The sequence below is a fragment of the Rhynchophorus ferrugineus genome, unplaced genomic scaffold (genome assembly GCF_030347505.1).
Source record: "Rhynchophorus ferrugineus isolate W39M unplaced genomic scaffold, kcgeb_rfMv2 rfM1, whole genome shotgun sequence".
Lineage (NCBI taxonomy): Eukaryota > Metazoa > Arthropoda > Insecta > Coleoptera > Curculionidae > Rhynchophorus > Rhynchophorus ferrugineus.
This window is the reverse complement of record NW_027472580.1, coordinates 18,980,026-19,000,875: the sequence shown is the minus strand read 5'-3', so window position 1 is coordinate 19,000,875 and position 20,850 is coordinate 18,980,026. Positions and strand designations below refer to the sequence as shown.

The 20,850-nt window shown below is 32.2% G+C and overlaps 1 protein-coding gene across 1 annotated transcript in view; it reads right to left on the bottom strand.

Moving 5' to 3' along the window:
* Usp15-31 (Ubiquitin specific protease 15/31) overlaps positions 1 to 20,850 on the bottom strand; it is an 85,574-nt gene that overhangs the window by 10,680 nt on the left and 54,044 nt on the right. The window contains exons 3-5 of the mRNA XM_076417659.1: positions 14,494 to 14,703; positions 7,542 to 7,863; positions 7,365 to 7,486 (exon numbers count right to left, since the gene is read on the bottom strand). Coding sequence (XP_076273774.1) covers positions 7,365 to 7,486; positions 7,542 to 7,863; positions 14,494 to 14,703 — 654 coding nt within the window. The remainder of the gene's footprint in view (positions 1 to 7,364; positions 7,487 to 7,541; positions 7,864 to 14,493; positions 14,704 to 20,850) is intronic.

Genomic DNA, 20,850 nt, shown 5'->3' with positions numbered 1-20,850 from the left:
AGTATATAGAGTATATACAAATTTATACTACAAAACACAATAATAATAATAAAATAATAGTTCACCATATTGCACAATAATTTATATTTCAATTCATGTTGATTTATTTATTCATCAGCGTAATTTTTCTTTAAACAATAGAGTTTTAACAATGTAGCCTATTTATGTATATTAGGTCATCGCTTCTTATGTATGTATAACTATTTATTTATACATACACATATACATAAAAACATACATATAGCGACTAACGACCGTGGCCCATTCTATAAATTTGGAGTACCGGAAACCAGTATTTACAATATGAACTTCAAGCACTCCTTTAACCCAGTCTATTTAGATTTTGAACAAAAGTTTTACAGTTCAAGGTGTATGGCTACCAGAGGCGAACTTTGCAAGAGCAGCAAGTGAAACCACTCTAGTATAGGCACTACTGACCCCGTAATTTGGGAACACCGAAATTGAGTAAAACATTGCTTAGTTTTTATACCACGTATCTCGATATATGGACAAACAAAATATGTCCAAACTTATTTTTAACAATATCAATAGTTCTTCACTCGGTCGGTAGAGAGAAATCTCAAAACAAAATGATACTCTCCTTCGAAAACCTTAGGTTTTTAATATCGATAATTTACTTTGAAACTGAAGGTTCCACACTATTGATTTGAAAAAAATATCGAAAAATATAGATATCTCGATATATCGGGCCAAATATTTCGGCAAAAAATACATAATCGATATATCGATATTTTTACCGCATGTCTACCGTGGAATCTGGACAGGAAACATCGCAACTTGCGTGTACAAGTAAGTAATTTTTGAGAGACTTTTTGTAACACTGGGATTATTCTGAGAAAATGGTTCTACAACCATGTTAGGGATCTCCCGTTAAAAAAATTCTGATAATATTCATCAAAATTATAGGCTCCCTCGTAAGGACAGAGGTATTGGACTATGTAAGGTAATATCATATTACAAATTGATTATGAACGCTTTTTAACTTCTAAGACATTTCCTATCCAACGATTTACTCAAATGTATCATCGTATTATCAACAATTTGAGCTGAGGATCTGCTCATTGTGCCACTCGTCCAAGAGATCGTCGTGGTCGACCACAGAAGTTTGTGAGGAATTCATATTTATCATTAAATTTTTTATTCGACAGATAAGTCGATACATACAGAAAAACACGGATAGAAATATGTAGAAGTTGTCTTAAGCATCGTATTTGAAATATTTTAACTAGATGTTAGTCCTGACTGTAACATATCCTCCCTTTCGCATACACCACTTTGACCACTTATTACTTTAGCCGTAGATGTCACTTTTTTCTTTTGTATTACTGATCCCAAGTGCTTGATGTCCTGGATTTGCTCTAACTGGATGTCGTTGCTCGTTAGTTGTCAATAATCAAACCTTTCCAATATAATAATTTCCAATAGAACTGTATCGTAAAGACTGCTGAAAAAAATCGATATATTCTCTGCAACATGTTTAAAAACAACATGTTCCAAATTTATCTATATATCAATATATTGGCCAAAAACATCGATATTTTTTTCAGAAAATATGGATATATCGATATTTTTTCTCTCTGGTCGGGTCTGGTCTTAAAATTGCTCGAATAATTACCAACCATTACTTTATTGAAAAACAGGGAAGAGATGACTTGGCTTGAAGATCTCTTGGCGAACAATGGTTCGCAAGTAGTATAACAATATTTTTTCACGCATTTTTTAGATTTTCACGAAGTTTTTCGTCAATTGCCCTTATAACAGGTCATTTGAAAAGTCCCCGGCCTACCATAGTAAAACACATTTTTTTGGCAAAATTAGTTTTTTTATTCAACATAATTCCCTTCACTGATTATAGCAACCCGTCAACTTTTCGATACCATTTTTTTAGTACGGTTTGTCCACTGCTTCAAAATAGGCCTCAGTTTCGGCGATCACCTCGTCATTCGATGAACATTTCTTCCCAGCGAGCATTCTTTTGAGATTTGAGAAGAGGAAATAGTCGCTGGGGGCCAGATCTGGAGAATACAGTGGATGAGGAAGCAATTCGAAGCCCAATTCATGGATTTTTGCCATCGTTTTCACTGACTTGTGACAGGGTGCATTGTCTTGATGAAGTAGCACTTTCTTTTTCTTCAAATGCGGCCGTTTTTTTGGCGATTTCGACCTTCAAACGGTTTAATAACGCTATGTAATAGTCGCTGTTGATGGTTCCTCCTTTTTCAAGGTAGTCAATGAAAATTATTACATACGCATCCCAAAATGCAGACGTCATAACATCATCATCACATTCATCGTGTGCAGTCTACTTGGATGACTGCCGATTGGACTTCGGAGTGAAATGATTGAGCCATCTTTCATTTATCGTCACATATCGACGCAAAAACTCGGATTCATTACGTTTGATCATTTTCAAACACTGCTCCGAATCATCAACGCGTCGTTATTTTTAGTCAAAAGTGAGCTCGCGCAGCACCCACTTTGCACAGAGCTTTCTCATACCCAAATATTCGTGAATGATATGATGTACACGTTCAGTTGATATTTTTAGAGTATCTGATATTTCATTCAATTTTAATTTACGGCCATTCAAAATCATTTTGTGGATTATTTAAATGTTTTCGTCGGTTACAACCTCTTTTTTGGGCGTCCACTGCGTCCACCTTGATGGTTGATTTTCCTGGGGCAGTGTCCGGAAACTCGGCATTAGGCCAAGTTTTTGCTTTAACTGTATTTTTTCCCTTCAAAAAGCAATATTTTATCAACACGCGAAATTCCTTTCTATCCATTTTTTTCCAATAACAAAAGTTGCTTCACTCAAAATGCTATAATTCACAAACTAATGATCCGACAGCTGTCAAATTTATACACGCATCTTTTGAGGGTTAGGGCTAACTACAATACATATGGATTTAATTCTAGTAGCGCCATCTATTTTTCAGGCCAAGGACTTTTCAATTGACCCGTTAAATTATAAATTATTGAAATAAATAATTGACGTTAATTCATTGTTTCACTGAACGGGCTATGTACAACTAATATTTACAACGAAACTAGAACATTTGTAATTTATAAAAACAAAACAGTATCTAATGACTGAGTTCATATTACCTGGACCAAAACATTACGCAATTTTCTGAATCAAATATCTTTTTAATCGAGCCTTGTAAAAAACAATATAATACTGCTATAATATTTGCGTAGCCATGTATATTATAAATTGAGTGTTTGACGTTAGTTGTTAATACGGTTCGTGGAAAGGCGTCAACGCATAAGTTGTTAACCATAAAAATGGAGTCTATTGGCATGAAATTGCAAAAAACCTAATTATTGTTCAAGGAATAATAAAGATTATCTCAATTTCTAAAGAGAAGGGAAATATTGAGACAAAAGTCAATGACATCGGACGTTTGAAGATTATAAAAAGGTATACTTTATTAAATTGTTACATGCTTTTGGAAAAAAGTTTCAAAGAATATTTATTTGAGAAAAATAAGATAATGTCTTTATAAAGAAAGTTACTAAGGAAAGGCCAAGTTTTATATATAATATTATTATTTTAGGAGAAAGAAAATCCAGCTTCACTTGCTCCTTTATAATTAAAAAGAATTCGAATTCGAAATTTGCATTTGTAAAGTTTTTTCCACAAAGAAACTGGAAAACGCGTTTAGTTCTTCCATTTTGCTCCATTTTGGATTCAGAGTAGAACGGTAGAAGTAGAACTCATAGGAAATTTGGAATATTCAGGGTAACTTTTAGAGTCCATGTGTCTAAAATTTATAGTAAATGTAAATAATAAACTTTTGGTCCAATTGACACGCACTAGATATCATTAACGGTTCTTTTTTAATTATTATAATTGATATGAATAACGAATATTATCATTTCAGCCTTCAAGATAATTTTATTAAATAAAAATTGTTTAAAAATACAAAATTGTGTATAAAATACCAGGTACACCGGAAAGTTACCTCCGTTTATTTTTTGAAAAAAAAACATGATTTTCAAGAAAATGGAAACATTTATTTATACAAAGTATTGGCCGTTTGATTCTATATATCTTGTCCATCTTTCAGGCAATTTATGGATGCTATCTAAAAAAAAAAACAGTTTATCTTTTGAGCAAAATAATTCATCGAGCAATTTTCTAACTACTTCGAAATTGGCGAAGTGTTGCTCTGCAAGCTCGTGTGCCATAGATGCGAAAAGTTGATGGTCAGACGGGGCAAGGTCCTGAGAGTACCACGATTTCGATAATATGTCGCATCCAAATGATTTCAACGCTTCTTTGACCGGTTTTGCTTTGTGAGACGACGCATTATTGTGCTGAAAGGTCACTTCACCGTGTCTTCCGGCCCATTTTGGACGTCATACCTCATACCTTTCAAGTATCATTTCACAGACGGTTTTTCGATTTTCCAGTCAATTGATGTGGCTTTCTCATATTTTGGATATTACCCATTGCTCGTAATTGGTTGCAAGTCGTTTTTGGGCTATATTTAATGCTACTGTTAATTATTTTTGAGTTTGGTTGCTTCCTCCAATAACTCTTATAGTTTCGCATCTTCAAACTTTTTCGGTCTACCAGAGCGTGCTTTGTCTTGCACGTCGAAATCAGCAGTTCGAAAACCCAAACGGTTATATTAATTTTGATTTATTACATTGGAAAATTAATTTTTTTGTATATGTCGTAAAATTATATTATTATTTTTATATTGTTTGGACTCGGCACCGACTTCAAAGTGTGATCACTTGGTTATTATCACTTAGTAATTAAAATAATATTGTAAACAGATAAATAGGTTTAGATAGGTATTAAGCTAAATTGTGTGTTATAGTAGAATATAAAATACGTGTAGTAGGTAGGTTAAATAAGATTACTTTAATATAATTATAATAGATTATTATATTAGTTATTAATTAAAGTACTAATTATATTAGATTAATAATTACCATAGATTATTTTTATTTAGTTATTATAACGATTATTATGTACATATTTTACTTTAAAAAAAATCGTGTTAAAAATCTAAGTTTGTTTATTTTTTAATTTTTAGTGAGTTCCTTATTTATTTTCTGAAGGAGGTTCAATGTTTTTGTTAACAATATCTAATTTTTCTCTTTTTAGTGTTAGATATTTATTCAATAAATCACGCAGTTATTTTATTTAATATTGCAATGGGCAGGTCAAGTAAAGGTGCAGCTCGTATAAGGAAAAGTAGGAATAAAGAAACGACGATTGAAAATAAGAATCGCTTCAGGCCCCGGGGTCCGTTACCTAGCCTAGATGATTTAACAAATGTTCTAACTAAACAACAACACAACGTTATAGTCCCCACCGGGGATCGAACCCGCAACCTCCAGTTCGGAGAAAACCTCGGGGACTACTTCGAAAGTGTACTCTTTCGAATAAAAAAAGAAGTTTGAAAATTGAACATACATTAAAAGAAATATAGAGCCGAACATGAACCTCCTGATTTTCCGAAGTCGGAAGAAGTAAAAATGAGCTTATTTAGGTGAAGATTGATAATTTGTTTGATGGGATATAAGCAGAAAATTCAGCAACCCGCCGTGATAAGTTGAACACCAATCAGAGCGAACTATTTCAGGGAGATATACAAAGGGAATGTGGGAAGTGGAAAAACATTTTGATGTCTTTCCGATATTCGATAAAAGTATAGATATCTTTTTATCGCTTTTATAAATATATCGACAATCTCGGAGTTAGTATGTTTATTACTATTGCAGCGACTTTGAGGCATGTCGAATTTTACATCGTGGAATAACGGTCAACAAAGTACCCAGAAATATAATCCCAGATGTTGAACACGGGCGGGGTGCCAGCAGCGCCAACTAGAACACGATAACGAATAGCTGCCAACCCCGAGACGTTTATCTGGGATGTTATTGAAGGGTATTTTGAATGATGGAGTAACCGATCATCGTTCGGTTTAGACGTGCCACCATCGACTGCCCAAGCCTCGTCTCCAGGTTACACCGCTGCCAACCCTTTAATCTATTTTGTATTTTCCACATTTTTTATCTTACCAATAAATAACGGTCACATAATGTAAGCACCACTGTTTCATTTCGTTTTACCTCCATTCACCGAGCCATATCAATTTACCCTACACTATAATCTAATGTAACTATTTCATCTTTGAAATGAAGAAGGGTACTATTATTAGAGAAGAAATTATTTCGAGAAGTCTGTCTCATCAACAGAAAATAAACGAAGTCAAGAGATATTATCTTAATATAAGGCGCCTCCCAAAGAAAGCAGCAAAATTTTTATTGCATGTCAAAACTATATTGAACCATTTACCTAAGATTGGAGACCAAGAGAGATTTCACAAAAAATTTGGCCCAGAACTGAATGTTTCATTAATTGATTTAATAAGAATATCGAATAAAGAGATATCCTTAAGATCTCTTTTAAATTTGGTATTTGGTCCTGAGGACTTAAATGATGACCAACCAATCGAATCTTTATATTATTTTATTGTCCGAAACTTTTTATGAATATCTTCAACACCATTATTCTCATCACATTCGTCTGACCTAGCACCAAATAATTTTTTACTTGTTCGGAGTAACTTGTATGTATTTTAATTAGGAGTATTTATTAATTAAAACGCGTAGTTTAAATGTAAACAAGTGTTAAACTATATAACTTAACTATTGATAGCCATAGTTTTAGCGTTTCTATAAATTAAATGATAGTTCCATTTAGAATTACTGAGATAGTCAGTGTATAAAGAATCTAAACATGGAACGTTCAAAATTGCATTTTTGACATTCTTTAGTTATGTTCTTTGATCTAAAATTAATTGCTAAAGCCTGTCAAACACTTAAAAACTTATAGTGATGCAGCTTCGTCATATCCTAATTGACGGTTTAAAAAAACTCTTAGGTTCTGTAAGAAAGATCACAGAGATCTCACATAACTTAATAATTGAGGAATCAACTGTTTCCATATGTTTAAATGCGATTGGAAAGATCCACTGAGTAACAATTTAGAATTGTTTAAACATAGCGAATTCAATGCTTGCCAGGTAAAAAGAAGAGCTCTCTTTACAATTATAACAATATCAAGCACAAAACGTCATAGGTTAGTCGAAGAAAACCATCCACATCGCCACCGAAGTGGAATATTCATTAAATTCATAAAAAAATTCAGAATACATGCAAGCACCATATGTCTATAGACCATATAAAAGTATGTTTCAGTTTTAAAAAAGTATTGTTTAGTTTGGAAGACACTCAGTATTAGTAAACTCTTCTAAATGTCTAATAGTATTTGAAGTATGAATCTGTATAATAGTAAAACTGTTCTTTGTACTTACCCCTCTAGACTGCGACGATGTCAATATGTCGTCATGTAAAATGGGCGCCATTTCTTTCAAAATGAGCTTCTGCAAATCATCATAATTCGTTTCCCTCGACACCTGCATCGTGTACGGACTTCCTACACAAACCAATTCCCTCAATTATACCGCATCTATACCACATCCTCAACTTACCAAATTTCTGGAAGTCCCCGTCTTCCGCTACGACGTTTATCCAGCAAAGAAGCACGTATGGACTGGTGAGATCGTCGCTATCCTCCTTTAGCTGAGCGGTCTCGATGCAATAGATGGAATCGATTTCCGAGATCACGTTCACCGACTGGCTGTCGTTGAACGTCCTCATGAAACCGACGTCGCCGATTTCGGTCAAGAGCATGTTCTCCTTCTCGATCGACGTATCCGATTCCAGAATGGAGCGTAGCTCACCTATGGACGCGCCCGATGCTATGCAAAGGCCTATTTGCACTTGCCGTGGTTGTTGGGATGTATATACGACCTGAAAAGGAGTAAAAACGAGTTCAGGAAGAAGTTTGGATTTCATTTAGACGCTGTAGAATATAGATACATACAGAATTAATGTTTAAAAGAGGCGTGTCGCAAGGAAGTGCTATTTTTGTAGTACGATTTGTTCTTTGCTTCAAAATAGGCCTGTGTCATCAGCAAATGTAGCCATCGTGATATTTACTAAAATTAAATAACAGACACTAAAGATATCAACTGAATGTGTACATCATATCATTCACGAATATTTGGGTATGAGAAAGCTCTGTGTAAAGTAGTTGCCGCGCGAGCTCACTTTTGACCAAAAACAACGACGAGTTTTTTCGTTGATGATTCGGAGCAGTGTTTGAAGATGATCAAGCGTAATAAACCCGAGGCGTCGATATGTGACAATGGATGAAACATGGCTCATCATCATTTCACTCCGAAGTCCAATCGACAGTCATCCGAGTGGACTACACACGATGAACCCGCTCCAAAGCGTGGAAAAACGCAACAGTCGACTGGCAAGGTTATGGCGTTTGTATTTTGTTACTGGACCGTTTGAAGGACGAAATCGAAAAGAAAAAGAAAGTGCTGCTTCACCAAGACAATGCACCGTGTCACAAATCAGTGAAAACGATGGCAAAAATCCATGAATTGGGCTTCGAATTGCTTCCTCATACACCGTATTCTCCAGATCTAGCCCCCAGCGACTATTTCCTGTTCTTAGATTTTAAAAGAATGCTCGCTGGAAAGAAATTATCGTCAAATGAAGAGGTGATCGCCGAACGTGAGGCCTATTTAGAACCAAAGGACAAATCGTACTACAAAAATGGTATCAATGGTATGTATGTATCACCCTTGAAGGGATTTATGTTGAATCAAAAAAACTAATTTTGCCAAAAAATGTGTTTTACTATGGTGGGCCGGGGACTATTGAATTAATCTGTTATTAGGCGATTACATGTATTCGGACCATTTTTCTATATTTAAAAAATATTTTCTATAAATTTCTACCATTTTTTAAAATGTTTTTGGCAACATGGTACACATGAAAATGTGTGCTAGCCAAACCATGCTGCATTGATATGAATAAGTGGTAATCATAAGGCGTTATGTCTGGCGAGTCTGCTAGAACTTCCTGTACAAAATGCAACAGTGTATCTCTCAACTCATGCACGTGTAGATATTTGCAGTAATAGTTTCATTCGATTTTAGTAGTTCATAATGCACTACGCCTTACTAATGCCATCATATTTACAGCGAAAATTTATGGTGATGATGCGGATGGCTCTACTAGAGTAATCCGGGGCTTTTATTAGGCTTGATTTATTGTAGTAGATGCACTTTTAATCGTCAGTAAAAATATGCTATAGAAAACTCTTTCCTTTGCTTAGTGGGTAATAAAACCGTGATGGTGAGATTTTTTTTGGTCCTCCAAGCCATTCCTGTTCATTGGGCCATTACAATCACCATTTTGAAACCATTGAGAGGCAAACAGGCAATTGGGATATGATGGAGCAGTATCATCCTAAGTTCCTGAAAATATTTGATGGATTTTTGCAACAGATTTATTGAAACAAAAGTAATAAATGTCGAAAATACAATTTTGAATGATTTATGACTTGTATACAAGCGATCATTTGTATACACTGAATAACCCAATAATAGTAAAGGGAAACATTTTATTTTATATAGATAAACTATCGAATTTAACAGTTAAGTTAAGGTATATAACAGTTGTTTAATATTTTCCTCTACTTGCATCAGATTCATACTCAATAATAATATTTGGTAACCTTTTCCTTTAATTTCCAATTTTTCTTTGCAGGAGTATTTAAAAAATTTCACAGTTATTATATTGTTATCATTAATTGGCGAAAGCCGCGTAAAATTTCGATACAGATAATCGATATCACATACGGACCATAGGGCGCTGGACTAAATGCAGCGAAATCTCGCCACTTAAATATCGGCCTTGTTTTAGACCGTTATGGTGGACTTACAGGGAGTGGGGTGCCGTGTGGGGTGTTTGAAGGAGCTCGCAGAGCACGATCATGCGGCCCAGATAAATAGCGATAGGGTGAGTCGGTAGCCTACAGATGGTAGGTTATTCCTTTGGTCCACGATACTTCCGTGACTCGCACTTCCATTGCACTTTATAGTCTACTAGCGACCCGCCCCGGCTTCGCACGGGTGCAATGCTGATACTAAATTAAATACACTACAGAAAAAATATGAACGTTGTATATAAAAACATAGAGGCCCGCTCCGACTTTGCACGGGCATAAAATATATATGCCTATGTCACTCAATGAAAACATGATTAAAATCGATCCAGTATTTTTGGTTCATTCATTACTGCCCTTGGCCTGCACGCATTAAATTTGGAGTAAAACAATTCCTCTTCCCCTATACTTACTATGAAGATTTCCTGCTATCTTTGGAATATCTAAATTCATACAATTTTTATTACATTACACATTTTTAAACGCAAATTTTAAATTTGTAATATCTCCGAAAATATTTGTTTAATTTACATGCTGTAAGGAACCATATTGATCTATATTAATTGCACACTGTATTTAAGGTACTTAATTCGATAAGGATTAATGCCGTATTGCTTAAAATAGCTTCGTAAATAAGCCATTTTCTCACGTAAAAAGTAAACAATAAAAATGGTTAATGCGGGTTATCCCTAAAAGATAAACATATACCATCGCGGACTTTTTTGTAGACCTTTTTATGGTGTACAATACTGTAGTACATTAATTTGATCTAACTCGTAGGGTTAGGCAGCGTTTTTGCTAATTGCTAAATAAGCCTAAAAAAATAGGTTAATTTACGACATCACGTTAGAAACCTCTAAAATTAGCAATGTTGCCTTAGTATATTATGCATGTATTATACATATAAACCTTCCTTGAATCACTCTATCTATTGAAAAAAACCGCATCAAAATCCGTTGCGTAGTTTTAAAGATTTAAGCGCACATAGGGATATAGGGACAGAAAAGGCGACTTTGTTTTATACTATGTAGTGATTAAAGTTTTTTTTAGTAATGCATCATGGATATTTGTGACGTCTAAACATTGCAATGTTGCCGCATCAACTAGAGTTTTAGTTCAGTTTGGTTTTGACATACAAAAAAATTCTAATCTAAATAAAATAATTGAACAAAAATGTTATCAAATATAATTTATTTTAACACTATAGTATATCTAAAAACTACAGTTAATACATAATATACAGCCACAATAGTTTATAGGTAAGAGTTAAAACCTCTTATCACTATTGCTATCAAACATTTTGCATACGTCTGACAGCTGGACGCCGTCCCTACAATTTTATTGAAAATGCTTTTATCGGGTTGGTGCCGCGCTAAATATTAGTGTGGGTACTGTGAATAACATCGCTTACAAAATGGAGAATAATACGTTAGATTCACCCAAGAAAACCTGTCTACATACTAAGTGGGTAACGAATCATCACCATCTTGATATTGGCTCTATTTCGAGACCAAATATAAGAAATGTATAAGAACAGTAAGTACACAAACTATTTTATCGATATAAAGACCATTTAATAAAATTATTTTAGAGAAAATTGTCCGTCTGGAAAGTATACATAAAAGAATTAGGGACATGCAGCTTTTTGAGGGATGTAAGACATCCTTTCATACACTCTTTTAGTGAATGAATTAGACAGTGAGTCGGAAAGTGAAAGTGACTGAAGGAAACTTTCAGGATATGTGATAATGCTGTGCAATGCTGGAAATTCCCGAGACAGAGTGATGAGAGTGGAAACAACTAAAGGTATACACATAATTAATTGAATATAACTGTAGAAAATGGTATTGTAGGACGGGAAAGATTTGTGTGCACATATATGATTGTAATTGTTCAAAATTAAACATGAGCATTAGGTTAGAACATATGAGGAGAGAATGTAAAAAGGTAAATATGCTCTCGAATGAAAGTAAAATACGTTTCTCAGATATAAAATTGTTAATTAGGTGGATTAGGCTTCCAGGGGGATACCACTACATAAAAAAACGCGCCTAGGAACTCTACCTCATTGGTGGCGTGGAAGAGTTTAATGTAAACAAAAAAATGTAACCTGCAAACTATTATACCTGTGTTGTTAATTGTAGTTTTAAGTCCTTCGATAATATATGTATTAGATGTACTATAATGTCAAAATTATTATAATATAATAATATATTAGATTATTGTATTAGGTAAATTATATTTGATAACATTTTTGTTCAATTATTTTATTCAGATTAGAATTTTCTTGTATGTCAAAGCCAAACTGAATTAAAACTCAGAGCTGAAGCGGCGTTTGGACGTCACAAATATCCATGACGCATAACTAAAGAAACTTTGAAGAGACTATATTTATCATTTATTAATACAAGAATTGTCAAATGCTAAGTGGGATGTGCTTTTGGTAAGTAACAGAAAATATTTTAGTATTTTAGTGAGATTACATAGTTATTTTTGGGAGGTTCTTTTTTTTTGCGATGCTAATGCACCAGCCGCCACGGACAAGAACTCCTTTTTACCCTGATTAAATAGTTTTAAACAACACTCTTCGCTTATTATTTTAAAAATAATAGATATTGTCTCATTAAAACTACAACTCAGCACCATGCAGTTTAGTGACTACCGGCTGTTGGCAAACCTCAATAGAACGTTCGAGGAAAAGAGATTTCGTCCAAATGTAGAACTGATTGCCGAAGTAAAGTTTTGTGGATGCGATACTAATGGTTTAAAACAATCCTTTAATTTACTTTAATTTATTCTAAATTCAAATTCCAAAACCTCTAAATCCTCTAAAATTATTTCGCAGTCCTTGTAAGTTGGTAATAATTGTTTGAAAGTTTCATAATAAATCAATAGCCTATTTATGAGTTTAAATAATATTTAAATAAAAGCATAAAGTAGGTAATAAATCAAATCATATTTAAACGTTCTATATACGATTGCAATGCTAAATGTTTATTCTGCTTGAGAGCAATTTGATGTAAAAAAAACAGTCATAGAGAATATTAACGTGAACAAAATTACCGTTAAATGAATGTTGTTGTGTTGCATATGTATCTACATACGTATATATATCAACAAAGTGGTTTAAGAAAAACTTCTATAAAAAACTAACTAGCCTATTAATGTTATTTATATAGCAAATAATAATGAAGCTATTTTATTACAACTAGTTTTTGTTTGTTTAATTATTTTTTAGTTGTGAGGAGAAAAAAATATTAAACGTTCTAAGAAAATTCATTATATCTATTTATAGATATTCCGATGTTTAAGTTTAATTGAACTACTAAATAGATAAATTCTCTGTTAATAAACAGCAATAATTATATGTCTTATATGCAGCGAGTAACATGAAGTTTAGGATACAAAAATATTTAAACAAAAAAATTGAACCGGATTCAAAAATGAATAAGGAACTCACTAAAAAGTAAAATATGTACATAATATTCGTTGTAATGACTAAATAAAAAATAAACGAAAGCTTATTTAACCTATCTACTACACGTATTTTATATTCTACTAAATACACACAATTTAGCTTAATACCTACCTAAACCTGTTTATTTAATTAAAATATTATTTTAACTATTATCAACTAATAACAGTTAAACTATAGCTACTAAACTGATAATAGCAAACCCATTGAATATATAACGAATTAATTGAATTGAATTTATATAGTGCCAAATTTTATTTTACTAAAAAGATGTCTGTAAAGTGCCATCAACTGAAGACTTTATTATTTTGAAGGGATTCATTTACTTAAAGAAATTTAATTTGCTTAAGATACTGAATCAATATTTTGGATTAAGGCTACAAGTGAGATAGGTGAATTTTTTGTTGGATCTAATGCATAGAGAAATAATCATTTTTCAACAATGTTTAAACAATTGTTTAAGAAATCGAATGCTCTTTTTGTGTGAATTCAATTATACATTCATATAAAATAAAATAATTTCGTAGACCAACAAGTTGACAAGATCTCTAGTATCTCATGATTGATTTATTATATTGTTAATAGATCTTTAAGCTGTCTCTTTCCTTTTTCCTTGTCTCTGTGTTCTTTAAAATATTACTTTCTGGTATGTTTCCTCCACATTGAATTTTATTTTCCGTGAAATTTTAAAAATAAATATAACTTGCGTCAAAACATTTTTATGTTGAACAAAACAATAAAATATTAAGAGACACAGGTTTAGTTTGTTTGCAGTATGAGGGAATAAAAAGATATAAACTTTAATACATCTTATTTAAATTGACAGCACAAACACAAGAAATGTGAAAAAAAAGGAAAAGGCGATATAGACAATCTTAATTATATTTGCCAGCATATGTGTTGTATTCTCACTTAGGTTGTATAATTTTTTATATATACCTATAATTATTTTTAACTAGAATTTTAATGAAATAGTGATTCATCTACTGCATTTTTTATAAAGTATAATACTAATATCCAGCACTTGATTAAAAAAATTAACTTTCTATTTTAATACTTTTTACTATTGGTTCGATTACATTCCACTTTCGAAAATCATGTACCTTTTTTACAAGGTTATCATTATTACATCAGTCTCACATGCTCTCTTGTCACTTACCGTAACGTAAATTGATTGCTTGTGAAACTGTGGCAACTGAACGGAGATACATTGGAAGGGATCGAACGTGTTGGACTGCGTCCGACACCTCGAACAACTGAGCGATGACCTGTATTGAGCTTGAAAAATACCCTGTATAAATGAATTGTTACATCGCCTGTAGTTCTCCAACGTTTCTGCCGCTATCACTTCATCAGGTCTACCGGATGTCTGCAAATAAAAAAATAATAATTTATAGGTAACGATAACAAGTGGTTATATAATAGTTAACAATACATTGGGAGGAATTAACTGGCAATGCTAACTTATGTTATATTCATTGATTACTTTTACTCCTAGTACTAGTAACACATGGACTGAAAAAAATCCCGGGCGTAACACATAGATGGCGCTAGTTTTATTGGATTCACCGCTTTTTCAGTCAGTACTAACGTTCAAAAGAAAGCTGATAAAATTTCATGACATTCTACTCATATGTCTGTGAGTTATTGTGCTAAGAGCGACACTACTTTTGTTATTAAAAAAAACGTGTTTTAATGACTCTGCTCCATCAGAAACAATAATAAAATGGTGGTTTGCTGACTTCAACCGCGGTAGTAGAGACACCGATGGTGTAGAACGCAGTGGATGTCCAAATGAGGTGGTAAGACCAGAAAACATAAAAAAAAATCAACAAAATCATTTTTAATGATCGAAAAATAAAGTTGCGTGAGTTAGCTAACATCGTAAAGATGTCAAAGGAACGTGTTGGTTTTATATTGCATGGGCATTTGACTATGATAAAGCTCTGTTCAGAGTGGGTACCGAGCTTACTCACTATTGATCAAACACAAGAACTTGATGATTCTGAGCAGTGTTTGGCCATGTTTAAACGTAAAAAACCGAAATTTTTGCATCGATATGTGATAATGGATTCATCCCATCAACTTTATTACTTATTTAAATGTTATTATGTTGATGATTAAATTCAATTCTGAACAAAAAAAAATCGCGTTTTCTTTGTTACGCCCGGAACTTTTCAGCCTATATGTTATCGTTCATTTAATAGAACACTGAACTGACGTCATCTAAATTTATGCCGTGAAAACTTCACAGCATCAACTTTCAGTATTAGCTCATTTTGGCGTTAACATTCTAATCTAAATAAAATAATGAAACAAAAATAATGTTATGAAATATTATTTACTCTAACATTATAGTATATTTAGCGCATATATCATTGAAGGTTATAAACGAAATGTAATTATATAGTCACAATAGTTTGTAGGCTAGAGTTGTTTTATTATATATACATTGAGCTATTTTCCATATTACCTATGAGGTAGAGTTTTAAGCGTGATTTTTAGACTTCGGCATTCTCAGTTAGGGTGATCACAAATATTACGCAGCGATTTGAAACTAATCAAAACAAGCAAAGTGCCAAAACAATATTTATCGTTTTACAACCTCTAATTATTATCACCAATGTTTTGAAGAAATTTACAGACATTTGACAATAGGGCGAATTCTATAGGCTTATTCGATTACATGCTCGGACGTATCAGACAGCATTTTATCGGTTTTTAACTAGAATAAAATGAAAAGAAAAAACAGTGTCTGATTTTAAAACGAATTTACAATCTATGATAGGTTGCGTCATTTTGACTAGACTATAATATATTATTTTTAGTTGGAAGTAATAGCAATTTGGACACTACAAAATCTGAATTGTTTAAGGAGCCCACCAAACTAAATTAAAACAAATCTGACAGCCATGAATACTAATTAAAAAAAAAAACCTTACGGCAATACCTATAGTAGTTTACTATAATCCGTCCAATAAAACAGTGACCTCACGTCATCTCAATTTATGACGTCAAAAAGTTGCAATGTTGCCGCATCAATCTAATCTAATGCATGTATTATTTCGTTTTTGTTCGAAGTATTTCCGATTCGTTCGAAGAAATACAGCATTTTAAAATGTATTAAAACAAGTAAAGTGCCGTAACAACGTTTACCGGTTTACAACCTGCAATTATCACTAGTGGTTTCAAAAATTAATAAATAAAGGTAATTTGAAAATAAATATTTTTTAAAATCTGTCTATCCTATATTTTTATTATAAATCAAACAGACACATTTGGCACACAGAGGTTAAATCTTTTAAAATTGCTACAAAAATATTGCACATATTTCATGTGTCATTTTATCAGCCTTGTTTGCAATAACAGAGATAATCAATGTCTTTGGACCTGTTAAATTATCTGTACAAGTACTTTGTCGTTGTGACGCCAATTTGTATAAGACAATTAAGCCACTATAGCTATCATTATGGCTACTCATACTTAAGATGCTGTGGTAGATTTCTTGAAATTGAACGTGTACTTCAAGTATTATACACAAAAGTAGGTCTATTGTAACATAAGTTTAATGTGCAAATTGCAATTGATATGATTTTTGTGTTCAACTAAAGTGTTATACACAGAAATTGTTCATTTATTCTGTTTATTCATCAATCGACAACAATTCAATTAGCCCCCCACCAATACTCTAATTTCAATTGAATATTAGAAAATAAAACATCACGTTAGATAAAAATCAGAGCAAATAAGATTTAAGATCAAAGAACTGTACTGGTTAACATAAGATCAAAGAGATTGGTTTACCAGCCAATTATAAAGTCTATTTGGACTTACGGAATGCAAATACGGGGTTGCACTAGAATATCAAACAGACTAATAGTTCAAAGCTGTCAAAACAAAGTTCTTCGAATAATTACAAATGCTTATATGTACGTAACCAACGATGAACTGTATAATAGCTTCAAAATCAAATGGATTTATGAAGTTATCCAAAGATTCAAAAGAGAAAATACAGTTACCAACAATGCACAGGAAATCAAAAGTATGAAGCGAACCAAACCACAAGAACACTTATAGTTTATAGACTATCCAAAGTTATTTTGTACATACGTCATCAAGACGTTTAATGATTGGCTGTCGCAATTTGTAAATTCGTTTTAGAATCAGACAATATTTTCCATTTTATTTTATTCTAGTTAAAAAGAGACACAATGCTGTCTGATAAGTACGAACGTGTAACCGAACTAGCCTGCGAAAGTCGTACGGTTGTCAAACGTATGCAAAATTTTTTAAAACAACCGTGATAAAAGGTTACAAATCGGCAAACGTTATTTTAATAATTTGCTTGTTTTGATAAATTTCAAATCGCTGCTTATTATTACTAAGATTGAAAATTCCGAAGCCAGACAGAACAGATTGCGTCTCTAATCAGTTAGTTTGAACAGGATCGGGATAATGGAGGCCCCCTCTTGATTTTTTTGAAAATATTTTCAGCGTGTTGCAGCTGAACTGAATATTAGTATGGACACGGTCACTGAAATATCTCAAAAAATATAATCAATATCAGCTTGATATTAGCTCTTTCAGAGATTAAATATATGAAATGTATAAAAACAGTGAGTAGTTTTTCAATACAAACATAATTTAATACAATTATTTCAAAGGAAACCGTTAGTCTGAAAAGTATTGAAGAGGCCTAATGGAACTTCTGGATATTGCTTTTAAAAGAATACAATTTTTAAAAGCATATAATACAATGAAGCAAGACTTATTATTTCCATTTATGTATTTAGATGAGACATGGATACTTCAGATTGGGACCAATATACCCAATGGTCACGCATGGTAAGATGATAACAAAAATAGTGTTATGACAACAAAAGTTGATGGAAAAAGGTAAACGTTGCAATAACAATTGATTAGGTTTTATTAGTCATAACATTTATTAATAATTCATTGCAGATATATTGTACTTCATGCTGGAAACAAGAATGGTTAATAACACCTTCGTATTGGATGAACTCTATTGAAATTGACAAATGATGGAATTGTGAAAAAATGTTAGTTTGGAAATTAACAGCTTAGTTATTCGCTTGAATAAAACTTTCTGAATGTCATACAATTCAATGCTGCCAATTTCTATGACAGTGTGATGAGAGTAGAAATAAGTAAAGGTGAGTATATAATTAATATATAGTAAATGTGTGTAATAGTTCCGAATATACCTGATCATTTGGTTAAAATGTGCGAGGAGAGAAAGAATAATAACTGTTTTGCAGATATGACAAATGCATTAAGGAGAATGCAGTGATTAAATCTAATTTTATCAAGAAAAATGTATACAGGTATTAGCAGAAGAAACGATGGAGAAAAATAGTGATACCAAAATGTCTTTATAAGGAAATACTGTACCGAAGGACACAAATAATAAGCGTAAAAAGAACATGTTCTCGAAAGATCAAACTAACCTACAAACTATTATAACTGTGTACTTAATTGTAGTTTTAAGTCCTTCGATAATATATGCATTAGATTCACTATAATGTTAAAATAGATTATTTTTGATAATAGTATTTTTGTTTAATTATTTTATTTAGATTAGAATTTTGTTGTATGTCGAATCCAAACTGAACTAAAACTCATAGTTTTGACGTTACAAATTTAGATGACGTATGTACAAAATAACTATGGATTGATAGTATAAGTGTTCCCCTTAACATTAACTGAAGTAGTCTAATTTAATTTTAATTTGGGAAATACATATTGATGTATTTATCTTGCATTCGTCTTGCTTGTGTATTGGTGCAAGTAAAACAGAACAAGAGTAATAAAATACTTCGTAAATGAAGATTATAGCATATTAAGCATATCTAATATAACACAAGACGTAATATCAAAATAGAAAATAATACGGGCCTTACAAATATAGCAAAACACTGGAAAAGCTGCTTAAAAACGGATGATACTTCGAATAAAATATTTTCTGGCAAAAAGAAATTTATACACATTAAACCACAACAAACAGCGAGAACTTATTTAAATTCAAATATTTATCATTATTTAACTAGGCATTTAAACAGTATCAAGAAACATATTCCTTGTTTTTTCAATTAAAAAAATAAGGAAAAAATCGAGATAATAAAGCGGCTATAGCTGTTTTTAAACGATATTCCACATGTAAAAAAATAATGCATACTGCTATAAGAACCATTTCAAATATAATAAAGAATAAAACGGAATAAACTTTTGTACTTTACGTCGTTTCATGCAATTCTACGTTACAAAGCCTAAGTAATTGTTTGATAGTTCACAATAATATTATATAGTCTATTCAAAGTTTTTTTTTAGTAATGCGTCGTGGATATTTGTGACGTCGAAATATTACGATGTTGCCGCATCAACTCTGAGTTTTAGTTCAGTTTGGCTTTGACATATAAGAAAATTCTAATCTAAATAAAATAATTGAACAAAAATGTTATCAAATATAATTTATTTTAACAATATAGTATATCTGAAAACTACAGTTAATTATACAACCACAATAATTTATAGGTAAGAAACCTCTTATCACTATTGTTTTCAAGAATTTTGCATACGTCTGACAGCTGGTCTCCGTCCGGTTGTCAGATGTACGCTAAATTATTCAAAATATTAGTGATAAATATTACAGGTTATAAACCGGCAAACATTATTTTAGCCCTTTATTTTGATAAATTTGAAGTCGCTCCCTACAATTTTATTGAAAATATTTTTTAGCGGGTTGCTGGCGTGCTAAATATTACTGTGGGTACTGTGAATAACATCGCTTACAAAATGAAGAATAATACGTTAGATTCACCCAAGAAAACATGTCTACATACAAAGTGGGTGATGAAACTTGACCATTTTGATATTGGCTCTATTCGAGACCAAATATACAAAATGTAACTCTAAGTACACAAACTATTTTATCGATATAAACATAATTTTATAAAGTTATTTTAGAGACATTTATGTCTCTGGAAAGTATACATAAAAGAATTAGGGACATGCAGCTTTTTGAGAGATGTAAGACATCCTTTGATACACTCTTACAGGGTATATGGTTTAAATGGTGTAAAGATAACCCTCTGAGAGGTTTAATGAAACTTCCAGACACGGCCTTAAAAATAATTCAATTAATGGCATAAAATAATATAAGAAACTTGAATATTTCAAAATGGTTCATTGTGGCACTCTTGGCAAGACAGTAACAAAAAAAGTTACTATAAAAATTGACGGAAAAAGGTAAAATTTACATTCAATTGGGTTTTGTTGGTCATTATATTTCTTAATAGTTAATTGTAGATATATTGTTGGTTGAGAAGGATATTCCATCAAAAACTGTTTGGATATGTGGAAGGAAGCATTGTCAACAATAACACCTTCGGTTTGAATGAACTCGATAAGACATACAAACGATGTAATTAATAAATGGTGGAATTGTGAACATGTTTTAGACAGATTAGTAATTAACAGTTTAACGATTGAATTGGAC